Source organism: Cyrtonyx montezumae, unplaced genomic scaffold, assembly GCF_038088225.1.
Source record: "Cyrtonyx montezumae isolate F1298 unplaced genomic scaffold, pur_monq_1.0 scaffold_10, whole genome shotgun sequence".
Taxonomy (NCBI): Eukaryota; Metazoa; Chordata; class Aves; order Galliformes; family Odontophoridae; genus Cyrtonyx; species Cyrtonyx montezumae.
This window is the reverse complement of record NW_027071826.1, coordinates 54227719-54253932: the sequence shown is the minus strand read 5'-3', so window position 1 is coordinate 54253932 and position 26214 is coordinate 54227719. Positions and strand designations below refer to the sequence as shown.

Sequence of the window (26214 nt, the reverse complement as noted above, 5' to 3'; positions counted from 1 at the left end):
TAACACTTAAGTTTTATCTGCAGCATACTAAGGGGGTTACATACAAGCTATTAGCTCTGCTAGTATAGTCCTGGCTCATAATATCTGAACTAGAAATAGGGCTAAGTCAAACCTGTCTATTTGTATGAATTCCCTAACAATTCTCTTTTGGAGCAGCCAGGTGTCGTTCCTAATTTAAGTGTTATTTATGCTAAGTAATATGCTAGATCCTACACTTTCTCAAGGCACGGATCTTCTTCCCACGCTCCACTGCATTACCCAAGTGCTTCTTGATCACTGACATCAGTTACTCAAATCTAATACACCCCTGACAGGCAATTCTATTAGTACATCAGAGCACTACAAGCAGCAAACTCAGGACTTGCCATACTGCAGAGGATTCCAGGGGAAATTCTCCTGCTGATAGATAAGCTGTCTGCACAGCCTAAGGCTCACACTGGTCTATAAATTGCAATGTTCAATAAATTCCTTACACAATTTGATCATGCACTCGTTACATTTTGGTTTCAAAAGCTGATCACAGCCTTGCTAGTCTTAGAGACAGACATAGAATCTCTAAGGTCTCCACCAGAAGTTAGGGCAGGGTCTGCACACTCCACCAACTGTAGGTACATAACCACAGATTTCCATAAGCACTGTGAGAGAAATAGCAAGATATTCTGTGTGTGCTGTCTACGAGCTCAGTCATAAACACAGTTCACTGTACAGAGGTTGGTGTAATCTGATGCAGCTAAAACAGCTTCCTCACTATTTATTGTTGTTTGTTGCCTTTTTTCCTCAAAGAATCATCTTAATGTAGCCAATCACTTTTGGAACTTGAAATTAAGTCTCATATCTAAGGATACACCAATATGAAGCTTTCTAATGCTAGGCATCCTGAGTAAACAGACTATCTTTCTATTTTATTTTTCAGAGAAATAGTATAACTATATTACAAGTAACATGAGCTCTGAGGAAGATAAATACAACACTTTCCAGCCCTCTGGCTCAAGCTTTCACCAATATTGTTTCAAAATGGATATTTTTTGAAGGAGTGAACTTTACTGGCTTCATAACCAGGGTAATGAAACTCATCTACTTCAGAAAACCATCACGATCAACCTTTACTTCTCAGCTTAAAAAGAACAAAGCGGTTCACAAAAAATACAAGGCTTTTGAAACTGTTCTGCAGAATCTCCTGGAAATATGGATTTATTTGCAAGGAGCTGTGGGAATGACTCCACTGATCCCGTAGCAGACACTCTTTGTTCTCAACAATTTTTTTTTGGTATGCATCTTTTCAGTTGCAAACTCTAACAGGGCAACATTTACTACAGCCTCCCACAGTAGTAGACAAACATTCTCCAAGAATCTGCTTTTATTTTAACACTCATTTTAGACAGGGATACATTCTACATTAAAAAGCAACCACCTCTACCCCCCTATTCACATTACCACAGCTTATAGCAAGATGCATCTACCTTAAAATTATAATTAGTCTCCCATGTTGCAACTATAAACCTACACTTGAGCCTATCCTAAAAAATATGCCCTTTTTGTTAACATTCCCTCTTCTACTTTCTCGTGGGTTTTTTTCCTTGCTTGTTGCTTCGCTTATTTACTTTCTAAAAACAGAGCAAAGTTTCTTTTCAGCCTGCAAGTTAAAGCAATAATTTTCCACAGTTACTAACAAGTGCTACAGTTGCATGTTTCTCCTACCTCCTTTGAAGGAAACCCAATGTACGCGTACACATAGATTCTCTTTAAGATATTGTAATGTATTTCATTTCTTGTCAGAAATAAATGAAATTTCATAGTTCTGAATAAAGCACACAGTCAAACATAACTTAAACCTCTATGAGAGAACTACTACAGCAATCATCAGCAAAAGCAGATTAATCTTGCATGATCACTTACACGAGGCCCAGAAGCACATCTTCAATTTTTCCTTTGAAAATCACATTCCACAGAAACATCTAAAAATCTTTTCAATTTTCTACACCCTCACTTACATTGTTTCATTGCCCTAATCCAGCACAGTCCCAGCATTTCCCATCCTCTTCCATATCATTACTCCACATTACACCTCAACTCCTCACTCTTATAAAGCTTACTTTTTAAGTGGCTCCTCATTATCCTCCAAGACCTTTCTAGAGAAGAAAGTCAGCTCAGCACCATACGGATGTTTACAAATAAATTCTGAAAAAGCTACAAAATAACATTGCAGAAAAGCTACTTAACTAGAATAAATTAAAATATAACTACTAGAAAAAACTTAATACTTTATAGTATCTTCCTTGATAAAGAGAGCTTTAAGGTAACTGGAGAAAATACTTCACTAGAGCAGAAACACAGCACAGAAGTGAGCTTTTAACTTGTTAGCTTTTACCAATTAGGGGAAAATAATTCACCTGTGAGAAAGAAACCATGCTTTTTCAATTAGATTACTATACAGTAGCAACATCAACAGATCAATAGGCTCCAGCTTTGCAGTAGAGTACCTCAGAACACACTTTGTCCAGGCTCTCAAAAATAACATAAAACTTGTAGTAGAAAAATATATCCATCTATAGTGAACAGAGAAATAATCAATACTTTGAGATGCTACTGTGGCACGCCATTTAAGCACATTAATCATAACTGTCTCAGTCCTATCTTGTCTCTTTGTTTCTTTTCTGTTCTTGTTCCTTGAATTCGTTTTTTGATGCCATTTTATGGAGAACCGTGCTAGGTCTTAGGATCTCCATTTTGTTATATAAATCAACTGTGCCCCTTCATGAGTGAAGACTGAATGTAGCTGCAATACCTACAAGTACATAAATTTACAAATGTAAACATAGATGTTTTTATATATATATATATAATTTTTTTTTCCACAAACCTTTTATTGTTGTGCAGGATAAATGATAAGTCATGGCCTGAAACAGTGATTGAGCACCCGTTGGGAAGGCAGGGCTGAGCCAGGGAAGCTCATGTGTTCAATGCTCCTGAGTTACCAGATTGTGGGAGATCGTGGCTCTACCCCTTCCCAGACCTCATTTAAGGGTTGACGGTGGTAGCAAAGGTATTTTGCTGGAGATTTCTGTATACTCTAGGTCTTTCAGAGGTACCTCCTTTCTTCTATTTCTGTGTCTATGGTTGTTACATTTGGTTTAATTTTTACTTCTTGTAGCATGGGGCTTTGTATTTGTTTTGTTGTACTTTACCTTATGTTATGTGTAGAGATGGTAAACTGTATTCTCTTGGTGCAGAGGTGTCACGGTGTTGTCCGTGACAGTGACCCAAGGGAAACCGAGAAGGGAGAGGGGAGAGAAAAAAAGAAACTGCGTCAGTGGCCGCGCGGCCGCCCGAGCAGAGCCGCGCTCCGGGAGGGGGTGGGGGAAACAGCGGGAAGAGATGGGTCTACAAGAAAACAACGGCACGATCTGAGAAGGAACGGTAACTTTAATAAATCTAATAAAATTGAACAATTGAGAGAGAGAGAGAAAAATTTCCAAACCAAAAGCTGTGAGCTTACGTTAAGGAGGACGTGCAGGGGAAGCACACGTGCTGAACCTCCACGGCAGCCCAGAGCAACGCGCGCAGACCGAGCGCCGCCTCGCATCCGGTGCCGAGCTCCGCCCCTCCCCTCTGCTGCTCCCCCAGCATTAGCTCCTTAACTGCTGCATGATGCTCTGATGTGGAATACCGGCATCAAAACCACAAAACCACAAGAGGAAAAAAAAAAGTGGTGTCATTTAGTCTTTTTGTTGTAGTTTGAGAAAGATCTGAGTGTTGTAGCAGTCAGAGTTGTTCCCAACACAGGAATTTTATTTTTCAGGCTACTCTACAGAGGCACATTAGAACATCTACATTTCCCTGTAGATTGAAGAGTATTTCAGATACCATATTATTATTTAGTTATTATTCGTAGTCTGCTTAGGTATTCATAACTGGTTTTTGATGGTTTCTTGATACTGCAAATGTGTTCATTTGGTTTCTTTAACTTAAATGTTAAGATAAGTTCATGGGATATATGCTCAATGTAATTAAAAAAATTAATTAAAAACTCTAGTATGAAAGATAGTGTGAAGAAAGATATCTGATTTGAAGGGAATCTTCTTTATGACTTAAAGCATAAGCATTTTTAAAATATCTTTCAATGAAATAGAGTTTCAGTCTGAGATACGCTGAAACTATTCTTTTCAGCCATAGCATTTAGTTCAAGAAAGGGTGCCTTAAACCTAACCAGAAAGCCATATTACTTAAGTGGTAATTACACTGGGTCATCTCAGCTTTCCATTGCTCTCCTATTAAATAGAACACCTCAAGTGATGTACTTAATTCTTATATTAAACTGATGTTTACATGCTCAATCTTCAGTAGGTATTTATTAGTTTCATAAAATTATGCTTTGGTTGGGTTAGTTTCTGATACCCACTGGAGTGTGTGAGCACTGCAAATGACAAGATAATATAGATTTATTAATAATAATAGCAGTGATTTCAGTGTTGACAACAAATTTCAAGCCACTTGCAGCCTGTTTCAGGTTTATTGCTCTAGAAATAATTATCAGAAAGATTTGAAGAGATTTCTACTGAAAAGTAGAAAACATTTCTTGGAATGAGACAAAACATCAATGTATAAGAAGCTAATAGGTAGTGAGGGATTTCAATCTCTTGCAGCAGTATTAGAAGTCAGTAGTTCTAATATTAAGCTCTTAATCTACATGTAGATAATGAAGCCCAGAACCCCTTTTTTTTCTAGTCAGGTGGCTAACTTTATAAAATAGGAGTGCCCACTTATGAGCTCTCTTTTACTCAGATTATTTAAAGAAAGTTCATGAACCACTAGCCTGGGTAGTCCAGGTGTTGGTCTGATTAGGGCAGGCAATAAGCTAAGCTATTCTTTCCACTATTTTTTTCCTGTGTTATTTATAAATATTACAGCAATAAGCCTGAGTTACTAATAACTAGCACCTTCCTTTAAGGCTAGGGCATGTGTTCAGGGGAAAAACTCATTCAGATAATAAAAACAGATAGAAAAAGGCAACAGTGCTTTTGCTTGAGAATAGAAAACGTTGTATCTTAGTTGCCCTCTGAGTTGAGCACGTGGAAGTTCCTGCACCCAGCAGCTGTGCCCTGCTTCAGCATCAGCAGCACCTGGTGCTGTTGAAAGCTTCTGGAAGCTTCATGGAAGGAGGTGAAGCTAGAGGGAAAGGAGACTCCTGAGCACCTGTGGGAGAGAATGAGGGAAGTGCATTGTGGCTGCTGATCCAACAGGTAGGCCAAGTTTTGCTGGCTGTAATGCCCTTTGCATGTCAAGGAGATGCTCAGGAGGGAAGAAGGGGTTGCGTGTGTTTGCACAGTGAGGGAAGCAGCGATGGAGTGGCTGCTGCAAATGGAGAAACGTTGGAGAAATGAAACTGCTCATGAGGGAAGCATCTCAAGGTGTCCTGTGCAGGAGGACAGTGGCTGTTTGGTGTTATGGTGCTGCTTTGGGGAGGCTTGTCTGCAGCTGCAGCAAGGCTCATGGTGCCATTAGTTGCCCCCTCAGCTCACAGTGAGGGCGGAGCATGCACTGGAGCAATGGCACTAAGGTGATCTATGGGAGATACCCCATATTGGGATGCGTGGTGCTTGTGTAGACTTCTTTCTGGAAATAACGCTCAGGATTCGAAGGCGTTGTTATTTTATTCTTTTATTTTTCATGCACTCGTGTCATTATTGGTAATTCTTCTCATCCCGCCCCCTCTGTGAGATCCCAGAAGGGTTCACCACAGCTTCCCCTTTAAACGCTCTCAATCCGCGACGGATTGACGTTCAGATCAGCCAATAGAATTGCAAATATTCGCCCACGCCGACTCGGATTGGCTGTCGTTCAGGGCGCGGGGCGGGACTTGCGCTCAAACCAGCGGCGCCAAGACGCCATGGCGGCCGTGCTGGAGCAGGTGGCGGAGCTGCCCGCGTTGCTCGCTGTGTCCCGCTCCGCTGTGGTGCGGGACTGGGACCCGCTCACCCTGGACAGGGCTCTGGAGTGGGCACGCTACTTCCAACATCTCCACGACCTCTTCTGCTGCCGGCGGCGGCTGCGGGACGCCCTAGGGCGGCGGCTGCGGGTAGGCCGGACGGGCAGCCCGCTCTCCTTCCGCCACCTGGGCGGTTGCCCGGAGCTGCTGGGCCTGGCGCTGCTGGAGAACCGCGCTCTGCCGCCCGCTGCTTGCCGCCGCCTCCTCCGGCGCCTCTTCCTCCAGGGGGAGGCCGAGCAGGGCCGCCTGGCGCTGCTTGCCCGCAGGAAGGCCGCCTTCCGCCTTCTGGAGACCTCCGCCGCGTCCCCGGGCGAGCCGCGGGTGTCCGCGGAAGCGGGGCTGCTGCTGTGCCGGCTGCGGGAGGACGGGAAGGAGGCTGCGGGGGCCAGCGGTTGGCTCGGCCCAGTCCTGGAACTGCTCCCCCTGCCCCGGGCCTTTGCGGTTGTGGCCGAAGCTTTGTTGCGGATGGGAGGTGACGGCCCAGCTGGAGGGTGGAAGGGTGGAGCAGATGCTGGTATGGAAACCTCTGCTGACCCTCTGCTTTCTTGGCTGTTGGAGGATCTGCACCGGCTTTCTGCCTGCTGTCTGCTCCTCCCCGGAGCTCTTCTCGCCTCGTTAGCCGATCGCTATGCCCAGTTCAGACGGCGTTATGTGGATCTTTTGGCTGAGTGGGGAAGTCGCTTGCTGTACGATCCGCTGAAGGGGCAGTGGGTTAAAGATTGTCCTGAGGAGGCTAAGTTGTCCTGGGAGGAGCTGAGGGAACGTTTTGGCTGCCTCTGTCAGGGCTCTGTGCAACTCAGGGGTCGGACCCAAGCTGCTCTGAAGCTCTTGAAGGCCCGAGATGGAGACTTCCATGCCCGTGGCCTAAGTGTATGGACTGACTTGCTGTTGGAACTGGAGGAGGACTTGAGGAAGAAGCAGAACCCTCATGTATGGACATTTAAGCATCACAAAACCGTCAGCTAATCTATTTGTTATTAATTTGAAAGGCAAGAGAACAGCACCTTGCCTTGGTTTGAAAACCAAACCCTGATAGGACTGCTGAATACACTGTTTCTTATCGCACGTGAATTCTGTTGGGAAGGCTTGTTATTTCCTTGCATCTGCGCTGTTGATTCTCTTGGTAGCTGGCAAGAAATGTTTTCCTTTACAGTGCCTACTGCTCAGCTAATAAAGTGAAGTGATTTTTCAAAACACATTTGGGGAAAAAAAAATATATATAGGCTTACATTTGTTATTTGTGAGACATTACGGTTCAGGTGTGTTATGGTCATGGTAGTTCTGTTTTTTTTTTTTGTTGGTTTTTTTTTTTGTTCAAAGGGAACCTTGGAGATGGAAACCCAAAAATCCCAAATGCAGAGTTAATTTAGTAGTGGTTATCTTCTTTAGACTGTTAATTCTGTTGCCTTTTCTGATCTTGTCTGTGAGCCTCTGGGCTTACAGCTCAGGTGGGGAGAGAGCAACTTGAAAGCTTATTGAAATGTTCTAAAACTTGAAGGCTTTACTAGTTTTATTATTTAGCCGTATTATATGCTAATATGCAAATATTAAATGTAAATGTTTATTGAAGCAACAGTAAAAATGTAGAATATTCTGCTCTGTCTTCTTGCCTTTTCTATTGCCTGTTATATTAAATGCTTTTAATTTTGCTTTGTGAGACAGAAGCAAGTGGTATAACAAACATTAAGACAGTTCTTAGACTTCATTTACGTTGAGTCCATTTCTGTGGATGAAACAAATGAGTAAAGTACTGGAACACCGTGACTTAAAGCAAGTACTGTGCTGTGGAATTAGTGAGATCTTTTCTACTGGGCTCTGTAAGCTAGAATTACTAATGTAAGCAGTGTAATAAGATACAGTACTCAGTGAAGGTGGGAAGAAGTGTGTAAATAACTTAAGTAGTTAACCTTTAACCTCGTGTGTGGAGAGCCTGTCAAAGAGTTAGGGTAGCGTGCTTTTGAATAGGTTTGAGATGAGCTGAGAAAACTCTTCTTGTGCTGCTGAAATGCCTTTGGGGGAAGGGTTAGAAGGTGATTTGATTCTGATTATAGGCTTAAATATGTATGTTCGTTAACCAATTGATACTAATTTGAATAATGTTGTGCTACAAAGTAAAAAGGTGTTCAACTGTGGCAAAATTTGAGGAGTGTTATGGTGACTTTGAAGTAGGAACAAAGAATTCCTCTTTCTGTGAAGCAACATTTTTACTCAAAGGCAATGCACCAAGTTAGAAGGATAAGTTGCTCTTCTATCAAAAGTGTATCTGTTTTCTTTGGATTCCTTACTACAGTGTCTGAGAGGCAACAGAGTTGAGGAGATACAGAGACAAATAGTTGAAGCTGTGGCAGTCCTTGTTTTGCTGTCTTAAGTGGGGTTGTTCAGGTGCTTGTGATGGTGGTCAGCCTCAAAAGAGAGCTCTGTAGCAGGGCTGAGTCAGTATTTCTGTGGTAATGAAAGGAGTATGAACACTGTCTCTAAGCGTTTGAAACTGCTTAAAGTATGATTGAACTTGTCTAGCCACAGGTCCCTGTGTTATGTAGTTTTGGCATTTGGTATGGAAACTCTGCACTTGAGCATTACTCCTAATGCTTTTAACAGGCATGGGGGTTTCTGTCTGTTAAAATACTTGTTGCTATCAGAAGTTCCTAGTGAATGATATACCCAATGATACTAGTCAGTCATTCCCTTCTGCCCTGATGTATGTCAAGTATGAAAACATGTTGTGATGTTACAAGTGTTATAGTAACAAAAGAAAACTTAGCAGTGCTCCCTCTTTGTAGGGTTAAATAGGAAAAGGTGAGTAAGGAGCTGGTATTCCCTTTCTCACTGTAGGAGATTTGCTCTTCAACTACTTGATCCCAGGTACCTATGTCTCTATGACAGAAGGTCATCTTGTTTTTGTTGATCAGGATATATTTCTTACCATCTTCAAGATGTTAGCCAGGAGCTGAGCTTTCAGTGACTTTTTCAAGGCTGATTCAAATGCTGTCAGAGAGTTTGTTCACTGTTTCAACTCTTGCTCTTTTAAGCAATGCAAAGAGGGTTGTCCTCTTTTAAAGTAATTTGGCATTGCAACTCTAAGTGATCCTAATGTAGTAGTAACAGGTATTTTGATATTGTTGAGAAAATAATTGTGGAGGGGAAGGCAAGAAACCGAACTGACCAAATGGCAGCATCTCTTTGATTTTTTTTTGACCTTTTTAGACCATAGTTGATTTTCTATTCTGTCCTTATGGGAAACTTGAGTAGTAGAAGATAGTCTAGCTTCAGTGAGAGGCAGAAGCACCTGGGTGTAGTAATTTAACAAAAATGTTCCATTCTGTCCCAAATTTGCTATCAAGAGATGTCAGATCCACAGTTAGAGAGTTCCAAAATCTGTATGACACTGAAATAAATACATCAGGTCACATCCCCTATTATTTCAGCATGCTTTCTGAGTTTGCCAGCTAAATGTAACAAAAGACACAATTACATTTCTGGGGGTGCTCCTTTTTTATTAGATGCCTAAACAGGAAGGGAAAAAGTGGAGTGTTTGTGATCTTTTCCTTCTGTGTTTGCAGCTCCTACTTGTAGGCTGAGGCGGCCCAAAATTTGCCAAGTCTGCACCTACGCAATGTGAAATGGAAGTAAGGTATTAGGAATGACTCTTCCACCTCTATCTTCTTCTTACTAATGAAGAGGAACATGTCTGTCCTATTTTCTATATTAAAATGACTGAAGGAAATTGCAATAATGAGCTGCTTCACCAAAATTGAGTGCCTTTGCTACCTCTGGGGGTAGCATGCTGTCTGTGAATGTCATGATTCTAAACCAAGGGAAGTAAAAAATGCACTCGACTCGATGTTGGCTGCTCTGGTAAAGCACTCAGCTCTGCCTTCCCTAATGACCACTGCGGGTCAGTGGTTTAACAGGCAGGAGTATTACAGTAGTGAATGAGGAAAAAAGAGAGTATGTGCCGTCAGCAGCAGTATTTAAATGAGGTTTGCTCTCACAGAGGTGAGAGCAAGAGAACAACATCCTATCTGCCTTGGGGTAAAATAGGCTTGAATCATCACAGGTATGGTCAGGATTAATAGGCTTTTATCAGTTAGTTAATAGAAGTTTGCTTTTGGGGTTGTGTCCTTCTCAAGAGAAATTAAATGGTATTTTGGTAAAATGCATCATTTTCTATTAGTTTTATACTTGTGCTCTTTGAAATAAAGATGATTGACAACTTAGGTAAGGGAAAACACACAATTCTCTATGCATCTTACTCAAAACCTTTCTGTAGAAAAGAGCTAAAGCAGAAGTAAATGTATCTGAAGTGTTCTATTGCTGTCAAGTGCACTGGCAAAAATTTTAAACTGGTTAATATATGCACTGCAATACTGTTGTCATTCGTGTACCTGCACAATTTCAATTCCTCGTGTGCTGTTACCTTAGAGTCACTGAGATGATTTTCCAGGTTTACTTATATCCTGATGGCTTTTAGTTGTCACCTCTCTTCTTTCCCAGCTCGACATGTTTTTCCATGCATCCTTGGAGTGGCTGGTATTCAATGTACTGAGTCCCCTCAGCTACTATGGTGGGGGGGGCAGCAGAGTCTCTCTGCACAGATGGACTAGGAGTCTTGATCCCAAAGGAGCAGCCAAGTTTGTGGGCTGCTTCTAGAGGCAGCAGATAAGCAGGGAGCAAATACCCACTCCTGCAGGGCCCAGCGGGAGTTTGCAGTTGAAAACCCCATTGCAAGTCTGTTTTGTCTTTCCAGTTCTTATTTTACCAGCTTTAATTTAATGTCGGATCAGGTAATAATGTAAGCTATATCCCTTGACTGTCTCTATTCACAGACCTGTTTTATTAATAATATTAGGTATTATGCTCTTAAATTCCTTTTCTCTTACGTGATAAATTCCTTTAGCATTATGTGATCAATTTGCTGTAACCCTTAACTAGGCTATTTCACCAGAAACGATAGGAGTATATGCTGAACAGAGTAATATAGTAGTCACATTCTGAACTTAGTCTTGAAATGTACCTTCCTATTATATTTCTCCCTTGGGAAGCAGGTCCAGGCTGAATACTCAGACATGTGCTATTCATGGTGTATAGCTAGCGAAGAGCCTGATTCCAGCATCTGATAAAGCCTTATTTCAGTTTCTTGGCAATTGATGCAAGTTTTAAATCCCACTGCAAAGATTCATTTTGAATGCTTTTCTAGGGCTATTTTTCTGAGAAAGAGGTGGTATGGGCTGTTTTTACCTGCACATTTTCATCATTGGCTGTGTGATCCTATTGTCAGTAAAACGCACAGGGAAATGCTTGGTTTTCTTTTTAATGTGGAATAACTAGCAATATTCTATGGTTTTATTCTTTTATCATGGAAGATAATCAATCCTTTAGAAAGGCAAGCACACTGGAGTGTTAATGCAACTTCTACTTCCAATACTTTGGGGCAGTAAAGTCATTAATATTAATGTTATAGAGCTATTGATTTCTTCTCCAAATCAATTGGACAAGATCAAACCCTGAAACAAGTGCAGCACTGTGGTCATTCATCTGCTGCTTAATGTTGCAGTGTTGCCCTTTCAGCTAGGAAACGATATGGTGCCATTGGGAAAAGGCTTTTAAATCATGCTATTGACAAGAAATTGTGCCCTGTCATCTCACATGGCCTCATCACTCCTAACTCTGAAGTGAAAGCTCCTGAGGTGGGATGTTCATTGCTTTATAATTTGCCTTGTAAATGCTATCTAATTCAGATGTATGCAAAGCTCTCTTCCATCTACAGAATAGAACACCAGTGCTTTTATCTTACCAGAGCAGTTGTTTCTGCACTGGAAGTGTTGGTTGTGCCTGTGATAACACACCTAGCTTTTTGCTGAGTTGGAAATTTTAGTGGAGATGGAGAAAGTGTTTTCCCTGAAGCTTGTAGTGTCAACCTGTGTAGCTATGTTGAGGTGTTGGAAGTGATAAGCAAGAAAATGGTGTGATTTAATCTGTGTCTAGGTGTCTTCAGGGGCATTCCTGAGTAAGAAGATGCTTTGATAGCATCTAAGAAATTAAGTAATCTGACCCATCATTTTTGTGTTCACTTAAGGTTGATCTTACACCTTGTGTGAGACCTTTGTGGTTTTTTTAATGACTTTTTTCCTTAAATGGGGGGAAAAAAAAATAAAATAAAGACACCTAACACCCATGTGCACAACAATCTGTTCAGTTTGAAAGGTAATTGGGGATGGAAACAGAGTTGGAAGGAACCCATAAAGATCACTGAGTCCAAACCTTGGCTCCATACAGCACCTCCCCAACATCAGGCCGTATGACTGAGTGTGCGGTCTGGACACTTCTCAGGCTCCAGCAGCTGGGGCTGTGCCCACTGCCTTAGGGAGCTTGTTCTATGCCTACCACTATGTGGTGTAAAAACCTTTTCCTAACGCTAAGCCTGTTTGATGTCCTTTTGTACTGTGGCACTCAAAACTGGCACTGTTCTCAAGGTGAGGCTGTACTGGTGTAGCCTACAGCAACATAACCGCTTCCTCAAGTTGTCAGCTATGGTTCAGAAAATGATTTCTATTATGTATAGATTGTTTTGTCTTTTTCACTTCTAGTAGAGTAGCCAAGTAAATACTTCCCTCTGTTTTTAAATTAATTTATAATAGTTATTTACTGCTTGAGCCAGAACTTGAGCCTAGCATTCAAACGGGTGTTTTTTGTCTTGTCAGCTGTTATTGAACTAACAAAATGCAGATGAGATCTGGCAGCAGTAAGATACAGCTTGATATGGTTACGTTGTTTTCTGTAATGGTAAGATTATCAACTTATTGGAAAGCTTTATCAATGCTTTTTCTGCCTTTCCTTGCTCTCCCTTAATCTTTTGCAGAGACTCAATGTCTTCATATCTTCCTAAAATATCTTCCTTTATTTTTCTCTCAATTAACAGTTTCTATCTAAAAATAGGAAAGTGAAATCCTATGGCTTGTGTTAGTGGAAAAATAGGCAGTAAAAAAGTTGAGACAAAATGAGGAAAAACTGACTACTTTGGCTCTGGGTTGGATGCTGGGTACTCTGCACATCTCTGAAGTAGGGTTTGTGTGGCTGTTCTCAATTTTTTGTTTCATAGTTAACACCCTGAAAAGCACTGTGCCATGGGTACTGCTCAGGGAGGGACACTCATGCAGATGAGGTGCCAGGTCACATAGCATTCACTGCACAGGTAACATACTGTGGTGTGAGCTATTGTCCTTGTGGCTTCTGTGCTTTACCCAACTCATGTTCCTTGTTACTCACCTTGGCACAGCAGAGTGCCTCTGTATACATGTAGGTGCTGTGCTGCTGCATGCCTTTTTCCCACTACAGATTTCTGTATCCTGCTATTTGTTACACCTTTCTGTACTTGTCTTGAAGCAGTGTGCATGGCTCATAACAGCCAGAGCTGAAGTTCAGGTATTTCTGAAGAGCTGCTTTGTGATGGTTGGTGTTGACCCACTAAAACTGAGAAAATGAGTTTTGTCTTAATGCATTTTAGTGCAGCTTTCCTTTCTGTGCAACTGGGCTCCTGCTGCAGATTGTAATTGCACAAGACCTAGCCCAAATATTTTTGCTAAATATAACAGACAGAACAACAGTGAAGCAGAAAGGAACTCTACCTTTGTGAATGTCTGCACGGATAAATACATAGGGCAGGAGTTGCTCTGTAAAGAATATGTAATGTGAAAAAATAATTGTTTCTGTTAGGTAAGAGGGAAAATTTCCTAAGAGTTCTGTGTTACTGGAGTTGCAGCTTATCTTCATGGTTTCCATCTCAGTCAAATTTTCTGGAATGTTCTTTGTCCCAAAGCTTCCTGGTTATGATGTGTTTTGTACTTTCTCAAATTGTTAAGGGGGGAAATGGCACAAATGGTTCTTATCTGTATTCAGAGTAATGTCAAAAACACGTTTTAGTGCCAGTGCCAGTTGAGGACCGTGGCTGAAAGAAAGAAATATATTGCAGAAGACCAACAGGAACAATTTACAGAAGGTGCATTGTGCAAACATAGGCATACTTGCTCCTCTAGCCATTGGACATGTGGTTGCTTTTGGAGTTACTGCAGTAACTAAAGCTGGGAGCGAGCATGCACTATCCACTAATTACAACAGGAAAACACTGGACCCTGTGCACTGTGCTGACAAATTGCTCCCAGCAGTCTCTAAGCTATTTTGCTGTTGTCATTACAGCCTCTAGCAAAGGCAGGATATTTGAAAATAGTATGATCTCTGCAACCTATTAAAGATATTATATCCCTATTTGTAGTCTGGTTCCATGACTAGAAACTTATGAATAGAATATGAAATGAATGAATAGAAATCTTCCAACAGAAGAACATTTTCTGTAGAATGTAGAAATTCTGGGATATGGAGCTTTTAAAGGAGACTGTTTAATTTATGGGCCAGGTATTCTGGGGAAAAAAAAAAGCAATTAAATCACCCTTGCTCATTAACCTTTCAGTTCCTCCTCGTAGAACACTCTAAGCAGGAGGAAGTGATTGCATTTTGATGTGTAATACTTCAGTGATACGGGCCTCTATTGTTTGGAGCTTGAGCTCTAATGCATCAGCCACATGCACGTGCATGTGGTTGAGTTCTAATGCAGTTTTCCCAACAAGGATGATCTAAACTCTTCAGGCTCTGGGAATCCCACTGCCTTTTGCCATGGGTGTTATTCAGTCCTTTGTACATTTTGAAAGCGAACATGAAACCCCAGAAATATCTGGCATAAGAGCATTACTGTGGTTATTGCTTGCTGTGACTGAGAAGACAATTAAAAGGAGCAGCAGTTCAAGAGAATGATTTGCATTGCATAGCTTTTCATGTCTGTGTTGTAATTTGGAAGAGATGACAATGTGGGTGTTGTCTATCACAGTTTGAGTAGGAGCAAAGCAAGTCACCAAATCATTACTTGTTTTATAAATTATGTGAAGCAGGATCCAATGGACCAAGAAAAAGTGGTCATCTAAATCAAGCACTATTTTAAAATGTTTGTGAAAGAGGTATTTCTCAAGTATTCTGTATCTAAAGGCTAATTAGAACTAGGGCATGCTGTGGGGACTGAGTCTATCTGTTCACCTTTCATTTCCTTCTGACAGCAGTTAGATAAAAAGCATTAAAGGCAGAAGATGTTTTTTGCTGTCTTCTAGTTACAGGAAAAGAACCCAGATGCTGGGTGAAGGTTTTCCTCCTTTAGTCTTTGTGAAAACGCATCCAAATAAACCTGAACTACAGAAGATCTTAAAATGGGAAGGTTTTTTATCTTCTTAGCAGCTCTGATATGCAGGGCTGGCACCTGGTGAATCTGTGTCACTATGGAAGCCTTAGGCACACTGTGTTTTGCTGTCTGCTGAAGATCATGACTTTAGTGCTTGGTGAAGGCAGCACATATAATCAAGGTAAAAAGTTCAGCTTATGCTCAAGGTTTGGAAGAATTTATTTTTTTTTCAGCATGATTAGAAGAAAGCTTTGGTTTTCATTTTTCCTCTGTGCTTTGCTTCGTGACAGATTTTGTAGGGGAAATTGTCACTTCAGAGGGTGGAAGTGCTGCTTCTTTCACACCTGCTGTATGCAACTATGTGATTTCTTCAGAATTGAAGAGGTCCCATTAAAGCAACTGGGTTGAAGGAGGGACTTTCTGAAATGTAATGGCCAAAATAGGACTATTGCATTTGTAGTTAGAAGATTTAAAATATTTACCCAACATCCACCTGCTAACTTGGAAATTAGAATGAAAATCATTCTAAATGAAGGGCTAGGGTTGTTGGTCTGTGGAGCTAGTAAGGGAGAAGGATGGGTATGGAGGGCCCCATGGGCTGTTGTTAATTTCCCATACCCTGATTTCTTATTCCTCTGACGTGTCTATGATTAAAAAAAGAAACAAGTAATTAACTTCATACGTAGCAAATGGAAAATAGTAGCTTTTTCACCACGATGAAATGCTGAAATCTAAATGAATGATGAAGTCTTTAGAATTAGGGGCACATTACTCCTGTGAACTGAGGGAGCAACCTGCCCTGCAGGAGCAGGGGGAAGCAATAATGTTTGTGTCCCATCTGTCAGGAAGGTGTACTAGACATCTCGTTACATAATGGCTGTCCCATTCCTTGAAATATTGTGGGGATTAGAAAATACCTTGTGAAATTTATGTACACAGTCTCTATTCCAGAGCCATACATTATGGTTCCCACAGACAGATTGCTCTGACTTTCTGAACCATGTATATGGTTTATGCAGGTAACATAATACTTTCAAATTATATTAGCTGTGAGTCAATAAAATTAGTATGGGAATGCTTATGCAATAGCCTCATAACAGCTAAACTAACAAACATTTTAAAATGCATCTAATTTTTCATCAGGCGGTCATTGAATTTCACTTTTGTCCCCCTTAGCTTTCCTAATGAAACACAGCATTAGAAACCAACTCAATTACTATCAAAAATGCTCTCAGGCATATATGGAATCCCATTCTTTTATGTCCTGCCCTAGAAACTCATGCTTGGGAACTTCAGGGCAGAGTTTTCAAGGGATCTGCTTTAGTGTTGCAGCAGAGCTTTGTGAGCTACACCTGCTCAGCATCAGGCTTCAGAGTGAAAAAAAGATGATCATCTTGGATATATTTTCTGTGATGGCATATTACTATTCCATCAGTTTTTTCTCTATATTGGCAGCCTAGTATTTTTTCAAATACCTTTGCTGGTTCACTTCCAAATCTATTACTGGGCTGTTTCATACCATCAGTGCTTTATTTCTTTCTTTCAGTTTTCTTTGGTTTGCTTCCTTTGTTTGTGAGCCTTGCTGCTCCAAAATCAGTGCCACTATTTGACTTCTTGGAAGCATGTTACCAAGAGCTATAAATCTCTGCAAGGCTCTGTGGAAGAGGACAAGAGGGTTGATTGTTTCTGCAGCACTAGGGCTGTCTATGTCTGCCCCCAGGGAGCCACAGGCAGGGCCATGGAGGTGGGGAGGCTTAATGTACAGCCTGGCTCCCTCCTGCTCCAGAGAACGTGGTCGGTGCTGGCCATCAGCTCTGCTTCCAGCACAGCAGGGATTTGCTTCTGTGGGCTTGTCAACGCTGCTGCTAAAAAAAAAAAAAAAAAAAAAAAAAAAAAAAAAAAAGGTGGCCTGGCTTCCCCGTTGGAGGGGGGAGGCCAAGTGTTTGTGTGGTCGTGTTATGTCGGTGAGGCCCTGCTAGCCCAGCACACATGACATTTAACTTGAATCATTTCCCATTCTGGTTCACCTTATAGCTCAATTCTGTGTGTGCAAGAGCAAAGGCGTGAGGGGAATGTGTAAGAGTGTGTAGTTGGGACAGGAAATCAGTGCAACCATTACTTTTGGTGGCATTAGTTTTCTGTGCTTTCTTCAAGTGCACTCTTTGGTGTGTGTTTCTTTTCATTGCTAACCAATTGTTTAAGAAATGGCTAGGCATCTTGCTTAGGAGAAAAGCATTGGAGAGAAACAGAACTTCCTTAATTCTGTTGTGCTGTATAAGTCCACAAGCAGAGCTACAATATTTGTTCATGTCATCATTTCAAATGTGATGGCATGAAAGACTTAACAGCTTTCAAACAAATTTGTTGCAAGGAGTATGTTACTGCTCTCAGTTCAGTTGAGTCCTTTTTGAAATGCTATTAATTTAGACAACCATTTATCTTCTGTTAGAATAATTTTTTCTTAGCTACCATACCAAACAAGTTATCTTGTATACTAAAAAATAGTAGATATGGCAAAGATCTACTTTTAATCCCCATGCATGGTGCAATGGAGCTGCCTGGGACCCAGTGTGTTCATCCACCATTATTCATGATTGACACATTAATTCATTTCTGGTTTTCATGTTTCTCATTTATATCTTAAACCTGGTCAGAAACCAAATTTTGTATTATGACAGAAATTTTGCTAGCCATACCTGTTGGTTCCTGGCTTTATTACTATTTACATCTGTTGTAGCATTCACTAGTACTAGGAGCCTGCTGATAAGTGTCCAGCTTATAGAGCTTTCCTCCACACCTAGACATACATGTTTACACGCTACTATAAAGTAGCTGGAATTGGAAACTTTTTCTATTCTGTAGAATCAGTCAGTGGTTGCTGTCAGCAAAAGTATATTTGTTACGTATGCTTTGATGACAGCCACTGGTCTTCGGGAGGAAGGTCTAACAAAAAGGTTAAAATCAATTCTGTACAACCAGTGTGGGGGGAAAAAGGTTTCATTATTTTACATCGAGTATCTAAGATTTCAAAGCAGTGTTGTTTTCAACAACTCATTCTATGTGATTATCTGAAGTATGTGTACAATAACTTACAGAGTTATTAGTTTACCCTTGCCTTCCTATCACCTGCATTTCCTATCATCTGCATCATACAAAGAGTTATTAGAGAGATGTGAGGGAAATGCTGTAGGAATATAATGTCATTTCACTGATTTATAAAAAGCCCTATGCAAACTTACAGGCCTTCTCATTGATTTCAGTGCTTTGACTTAGAGTGTTCCTTTGCAAACAGCCTCAGGTTTTCTGTTTTATTTTAGTGCTGTTTGTATGCGGCCTGAATTCTTAGTAAGTCTTCTGAAGTCAGCAGATGGGGTCTTCCCTTCCTCTTGTGTTGCAGATCTTTGTTTATAGGGAATATCTAATAAATACTGGTTCTGAAAGAAGTATTTCCAGAATAACTGATGCTTTAAAGAAATGAAATACTGTGTATGATACTTGCTTCTTTTCTGCCATCACTGGGTATAGACCGGTGCAACAAGGAATTAGGTGCTCTGCCTTCCCTCCATTCCAATAGTACCAAGAAGCTGTGCTACAGAATAGGACTGCCCAGGTGGTTATCTAAACCTTACTGCTTTTGCAGGTTTTTTTCTTCTGTGCTCTGTATTCTGGGGCATTGCTGTACCCTTTCTGCCACATCAAGTAAGGAAGTTTCCAGGTCAGAACATCTCAGGGAAACCAGATTTGTCTGGAGTCAAGTTGCACTCCTGCCTCAAATTCTGTTCTAAAATAGCTTGTTTGAAGTAGCTATGTTCTCTGAAATCAGAGGCACAAGTATAGATAGTCTGCAGGATAAGGTAAATCATGTTTCTTTTGGTGCTATCTAGGGAGTATCTTATTGTCTCGAGAACTAGATAATTCTGTGGTTTCGTTAATGGAAGTTAATGTTACAGATCCAGTAATCAATACTTTTATCTGCTACGACTTGTTGATGAGAAATAGATTCAGGGCTATTTCAGAAGCAAGCTTCACTGTCAGGTTTGTATGTGGCAGGACCTTTATCTGGCACGTGGGCTCTTTTCTCAGCATGAGGACAAAGGCAGTTGAGTCTACTGGGCATTATGGCCTCAAGAATCCCAGGGATTTGAAGGGCTGAACCAGATTATGTGGCCAGCGTGTTCAATTTACACCTTCCTTAAAAAATAAATTGTTTGCCCTCTTTAATTGCAAGTAATTATTTTCTCTCATTCTCATATGTGTTCTCTTTCTCATCCATTTGATTACTGTGATACCTTTCCTTTCATGTATAATCTGCCCCCATAAGATTGGATTTAGATTTTTTTAAAGGAACTGGTGACTAGCTGTAATGGGATGAGTAGGATGACATTTTAGAGAGTGCCAATTTCTTTCTACCTCTTTCTGTAAGGCTGGAATTAATCTTGTGCAAAAGACAACATAGGTTCTATTCACACCTTGTTCTCAGTGAAAAGCATTTAAGTTAAAATTAAAGGGAGATTTTATGTGGCAGCTTAGTATTAAAGCATTCTTAAAAGACCAGTTCAATTATTTAATGAATGCATGGACTTTGTTGCATGCTTTCAGCTTTTTGCACTTAAATAACTTAGGTATATTCAAAGATTTGAAATAACCTTGCTTTAATGTTGTATCTGAGCTTTCTTCTGTTTTATATTGACTTTTGTCACTCCTTTAGTCACTATGATCAATATTATCTCTATTTTCTTTGCTTTTTCTTTCCAGAGTGGACTTCTATTTATATTTAGAATAGAACAGCATATAAATCAATTTCCAAGTGTTTTCACTGTCTTGCTACTCAGCTCTTTACATAGAAAGCAGTAATTGGCACAGTATTTGGTGAGAATACATATGTGCAAATGTGATCTGAGATGGCTAGCAAAGCTTCACTGGAGGCAGAGTATGCCTGACTGATCTGGTGGCCTTTGACGATGGAGTAAAGGCATTGGAGGACAAAGGAAGGGCAACTTATGTCATCTACCTGGACTGTGCAAGGCCTTTGACATGGTCCTGTACCTTGCTTAGGAGAACTTAGGGGTTCTGCTGTACAAAAAGCTGGATGTGAGCCAGCAGTGTGCTCTTGCAGCTTGAAAGGTCCATGGTATCCTGGGCTGTAGCAGCAGGGAGAGACAGGGATTGTCTCCCTCTGTACTGTTCTTGTGAGGCCCCAACTGGAGTACTGCACTCAGGCCTGTGCTCCCCAGCACAAGGAAGGTGAAGAGCTGTGGGACTGGGTTCAGAGGAGGGCTGCAAAGGTGATCAAAGGGTTGGAGTGCCTCTCTTATGAAAAACAGTTGAGGGAGTTGGGCTTGTTTAGCTTGGAGAAGAAAAGGCTTGGGGAGACCTCGTTATGGTCTCCTAGTACTTGAGAAGGACTTAAAATCAGGAGGGAGACCAACATTTTACATGGTCTGAGTGTGATAGGGTGAAGGGGAACGCCCTTAAACTAAAAGAGGGGAGTTTTAGATTAGATGTTAGGAAGAAAGTGTTTGTTCAGAGGGTGGTGAGGCACTGGCATATGCTGCCCAGGGAGGTTGTGGGTGCCCTGTCCACAGAGAGGTGTTCAAGGCCAGGTAGGGTGGAGCCCTGGGCAACCTGAGCTGACAGGAGGGTGACCCCACAGTCATGGCAGGGGGGCAGGAACTGGTTGGCCTTTAAGGTCCCTTCCAACCCAAACCTTTCTGTGATGCAAATGCACTTGGCACAAAATATGCATCACATTGAATGAACAGTCATCACTGCTTTTCATAATTTTCTATATCTGCAGTCTGTACACTGTGGCTGAGACAACTTTCTACATTTGTAGCTAGGAATGTAGCCAATTTGTCAGGATATATTTCATCCAGGGAAAAAAAAAAAAACTGGGTTCAAGTCATTGAGCTAAGCTGGGCAGAATGTGAAAGCAAAGTTTGTCCTAACCTTTAGGAGTGCTGTGTTCACATAGCATAAGTGAGGGGCAAAGTCACTTTACAGTCCTTGTGCCTGTGACAGAAGCTGTTCTTTAGTGCTTGTGATACTCAGTAGGTATCATACACAAAAAATTGTATCAGCCCTGTAAAGCCAAGACAATGTACTTGGAAAAAAATTACTTCAGGTTCCCTTTTCCTTCCTTAATATTTTAATCAATCCATGCTTGTCTTTTGAGTTGCAAAAGCACTGATATCTCCCAGCCAGCCTCAAGCTCCCAGCTGTGTCACAGTGAAAGATAAAAGGAGCACCCACTTTCAGAGTGTAACGATGGATGTCATTTATCATCTTCTAGAAACATGGCTTCAAGCCTCTTGGTAGGATGTATCAGCTCAGGCACCAGACTAGTGGAAGTGGTGCCTGTCCCATGGGAGGCAAATTGCAGCTTCAGGTGAGGGAGACTGTGGTGGCAGAGCTGCTGTGGGTCCCAGGGTCAGACATACTGGCTCACTCATCAGTCCCAAGGCAGCTGTGTATGGTGGGTATGAAAGCAGGAAAATAAATGAGGGTTTGTACTGTAGTAATTTCAGTCCCCTACACAAACATACCTACAGTTAAGGAGCCTTAACATGGAAATTTACTAGGTGGTTCATGATATAGTTATTACCAGCCACCGTAGAAATCTTTAGGGCATTTAATTATTATTTTAGTATTCATTATTTCAGTGACAAATGAAAATTGAGCTCTGTTAAATGTCGTTGTGTTTCCTTGGGGTCTTTACCAAGAACAGTAATTTGTCTTTTTTTCCCTTTCTTTCTATAAACTCCATGATGAATTCAGATGTTCAAGTTCATTAATTAAAATATTTCCCTCTCTGCTTATTTTAACATGACGCACAGCCTTGATTACCTTTTGCCTGAGTATATTTTGAAAGATTAATTGTTCAACTTTGCTGCAGCTTTTGTGAAGATGTTCTCTGAAATGGTTTCAGTGGCAAAGTCTTGTTCCTAAAATATCTTTCTACTGTACGCTTAATAAAAAATGGAAGAAAAAAAAAAAGCCCTTGCACTAGGTAGACTCTCTCTGTAAAATAACAAGAGGATGGAGGCAGGAAAAAGGCCTGCAGTTTGTCTGCATGCTTTCCTGTCAGTGGTGATGGATGAAGAGGGATGAAGCTGGGCAGTAGTAGGGTGCAGTGAGGAAGAGATATAGTAGCAGTGGGGAGCACTGCTCTGTTTTCAATCCTCCTGCTTTGCTGGCAGGAGCTCTCTGGAGGTCTGCTCTCATGAGCATATGTGAAAATGTTGCTTTTGAGTTCCGTATTTGAAGAGTTTGCATTTATTTAAAGTAGTGATTTGAAGACTGGTATGGATGTTTTAAGCTAACGAAGATGCATGCCCTTGTTTAGATGCTCTTGAAGAGCAACTTGTTCCCCTGTTTGTGGGGAGCCAGGAAGCATTCGGCAGTGATGAGGAGGCTGGTAGGCTGCAAGATGCCCTGGAGCGAGGAGGACCCACGTGATGAGAACATCTTGGAGCCCCACCTGCCTACAGGGACACAGGTTATTTTAGGTGTGCTTCTCATTCAGATAATATTTTCCTTCATTTTGCAAGATGTCAGTGAATACTTTCTCTACTTATTTACATGGAGATGGGGAAGTATATAGAATTGTAGTATTAGTTTTGTCTGAACTGTTATATACTTGAAAAATGTTTTAAAATCCAAATTTGCAAGCCGTTTAATTACTAGCAGGAGAAATATAACAACATAACAGTTGGAAATAAGCTTGCTAAGGAGTAGAGAGTTTCTTAATGTCTGAATTGCAGCTCACAAGGTCTCTTGTAATTGCTGGGTGAGTGTCCAGGCTGACCTGCAAGCTGGTACTGCTGGAGCTCAGCAAGAAGCAGTGCCCTCAGCACACTGTGCTCCTGGCTCAGGTAAATGGCTCTGCAGTGCTGAAAGAGTGTAGTTTTGCTGAGCAGTTGAGGAAGCCAGCATGCTTGGTGGTGATCTTCAGCAATTGCCTTTGAGCTCCTTCATAATTTTATGGCTTTGCTTTTCGAGCCAATTCCTGAGCAAAGTGAGAACCAGTTCAGAGTGGCTGATTCCTCTTACTCACACCAGTGGAATCCTCTGCATTTTTGAGCCATCTGTCTTTGCTTTTCATGTTCTGAGGGATCTCTAAATGCACATTTAGTTGGTGGTATTATACTTTTGGAGTTCCTCACAATTTTCTTAAATGGTAGATCACAAGATTCTGCTCTTGTGGATTTTAGCAATTGAGTTGTGGGACTCAAGGTTATTTAATGTCTACAATACGGAAGTGAAGTATTTCCCTCAATTCCAATCCCAACTCTCAGCTTCCTACCACTACTGGCAGGCTGTGAGGCTCTTTGTTTCTTCTTTCCGTGTTGCTGCCTTCATATCCGAGTGCCATAATGTAACAAGCCTTCTGGGTGTTTGTGGAATGTTTTCTCTGTTCTGTTTATGGGCAGCCTTGATGAGAAGGCTTTGGCAACAGGCAGCTGTTGTAAATGGGATTGAGATCAGAATTTTGGAGTGCTTCAGAAGGCTCTGTCCTGCTGGGATGCAAACCAGTGTGAGATGACTGGAGAGCTTCCAAGCCAATATGGAGTAGAGATGTGTCTGTTGGAATGTTATAAACAAAAGATCTAATGAGCACTGAACTTTATATGCTTTCAATATTGATAATAGAATGCACATTGTCACAAGAGATGTGCTGTGCAGATGTTGCTTACTTCAGTGTGGATGAATTAAGTTAGGAGCTCCACAAAACCCACTGTGGGTGAGCCATAGATGACAGCTACAGGAAGAGGCCTTCACCTGCTGTAAAACAGCCCCTGCTGTCACAAACCTGGCTAGGCTATGGAAATGATAGCTCATCTTTAAAACTTTAAAGCAGTTTTGCTTCTTTCCTCATATCATACAAATTTTTGCTGTGGAATTCTGTCTGATTTTATTTGTGAATGGTGAACTCATCTGTGGTGTTCTCCACCCACAGAAGTAAGGTACAGAACTGGTTTGTTACACACTGGTCAGGCACTGCAGTGCAAAGGAAGTCATGGGCTCTATCTAAAATGCCTTTTGTTTGCACAATTCACACTGGTGATAGGAAAAAATCTTACTGTATAAGCAATATAATAATGGGATCTGTTAATATCTTGAATTGGCACCATTAATTGGGCCAGGCTGAAAAGCCTTGTTTGTTGTGTATTCATTACTATACAAATGGTGCAACTGAGAATGAAGAATGGATGGCCTTCACCTCAAATGCTCTTCTCATAGTTGTACTTCAAAATGCCATGTCACTTGTCACAGGCAGCCATTGGGATATGGGCATCTAAGCAAGATACTACAGATCTAGAGAATGATGAGTATTGCATGGCAGCTGCTGCTTCACTACCTGTGTCCCTTCTTACTCTGAGGTAAACAAGTTCACCCTCATTAAGGGGTGTAAGAGAAGCCATTTGTTATAGAGTGAGAAGATGTGAGCAATTATTATGGAGTGCCTTCTGGGCATTATAGCACTAGATGCTAGTGGTATATTTGTGACTCTGCCTCTATGACACCAGTTTAAGTCAGGATGGGAATTTTCAGCTCTGTAGCTGAACCAGTGTAAGAAAAGGTATTTACAGTCTCACTACAGCTGTATTTCTTTATCTCTTTCATCCAATTTTTCTTCTAATTCATGTTGGGTCTTCTATAGTGGCTATTACAGGGCTAATTGAGCTAACTTCTGTGGTTTATCGTTGAATAAAAGTGTTCAATAGTGTCATTACAGTTCTTAAGTTTTGGGTTATCACTATACAGCATTTTCTGTGCTTGAGTTGTTTTTTAAAATATGATTTATCTCATCTTCCAGAAATGTAATGTTGCACTGGTTCCTTTTGCAGCCAGTGCTAGGATGCTATTGGACATTGCTCTGGGTAGGCTGTAGCTTTACAAATACCTTTTCCTGATTTACTCAGCTGCATTGTAAAGGGCTTCAGATTCCCAGCTGTACTGTATTGTACAAACACCTTAAAGTGAGGCTCACTGGCTTGCAGCTGTGTGAATACACAGTTAGGAATACTTTATATCCAAGGAAAACATGCAGATAACATCAGCACTTGTTATTTGCTGAAGTAAACTGTTAGGGAAACAGGACCTGCTGATAGTTATCCACCATTGGTAGTAATTTTGTCCTTTAGTAGCTGGCGATCTGTGATCTTTGCAACCAGTGCATTACCGCTCTTTTGTATTTGGCTGCTAAAATGTTTCTGTATCTGAGAACATTTAGCATCTTTATCTTCTGCAGATTGAAGTCTTCTTATGATATAGTGCTTGGTTTGGATATCAAATTACAGTGCATGCTTTTAGCACATTTGTAATGTGAAATATGGCGTGTTATTTTTGAACTGCGTTGTCTGCATGACTTTTTGTTAATTTTAATGATCAGCTCCTTGGGGCAGAAGAGTTGTTCTAAAGTTTCACAGTATTGAGCACAGTGATAGAGATTAACTATGTGGAACTGTGATGAACTGCATCCTCTCTGGCATATGGTCAAGTGCATTCAGTCTATGGTTTAGCAGTTCATGAACTAGCTTTTGTTTTGACTGATGATGTATTCTTTCTTTTGAGACATCTGGGAGACTTGAGATATCTACTAGCAAACTACACTTTCCTGTCTTTCTCAGGGTTTATTTTTTTTTCCCACACAGCATTCATCTCTAGCTTTAATGCTAGTTTATAACTCTTGATATCGATAATGTGCTGATCCATAGGATTACAAAAATGAATTATGGACAATATAGGTATGAAAACTTGTCAGGTAGTCCATTTTCTGACCTGGGCAGAATTTGATTTAGTTCATACTGTATTGATTTTGTTTTCCTTTAGACACAAGATAGCCTAACACCCCTTTTGACTAATGGACATCCAGCCTTTTTTTCCAAAGAGTCATTGCTCCCTTCTGGCTTCATTGCCTATTGCCTAAATACAGCACCAAGTGAGCCCTCATTTGGTTTGCCATTCACTCAGAAAACAAGATTTGGAAAATAGAAACTGAAAA

The 26214-nt window shown here is 41.0% G+C and overlaps 2 protein-coding genes across 4 annotated transcripts in view; one reads left to right on the top strand and one right to left on the bottom strand.

The window, feature by feature from the left end:
* ANO5 (anoctamin 5) overlaps positions 1-26214 on the bottom strand; it is a 704596-nt gene that overhangs the window by 50748 nt on the left and 627634 nt on the right. The window lies entirely within an intron of this gene.
* Positions 5859-7147, top strand: FANCF (FA complementation group F). Its single transcript, XM_065755761.1, has one exon. It carries the CDS (start codon positions 5888-5890, stop codon positions 6950-6952), a length of 1065 nt encoding a protein of 354 aa, XP_065611833.1. The 5' UTR covers positions 5859-5887; the 3' UTR covers positions 6953-7147.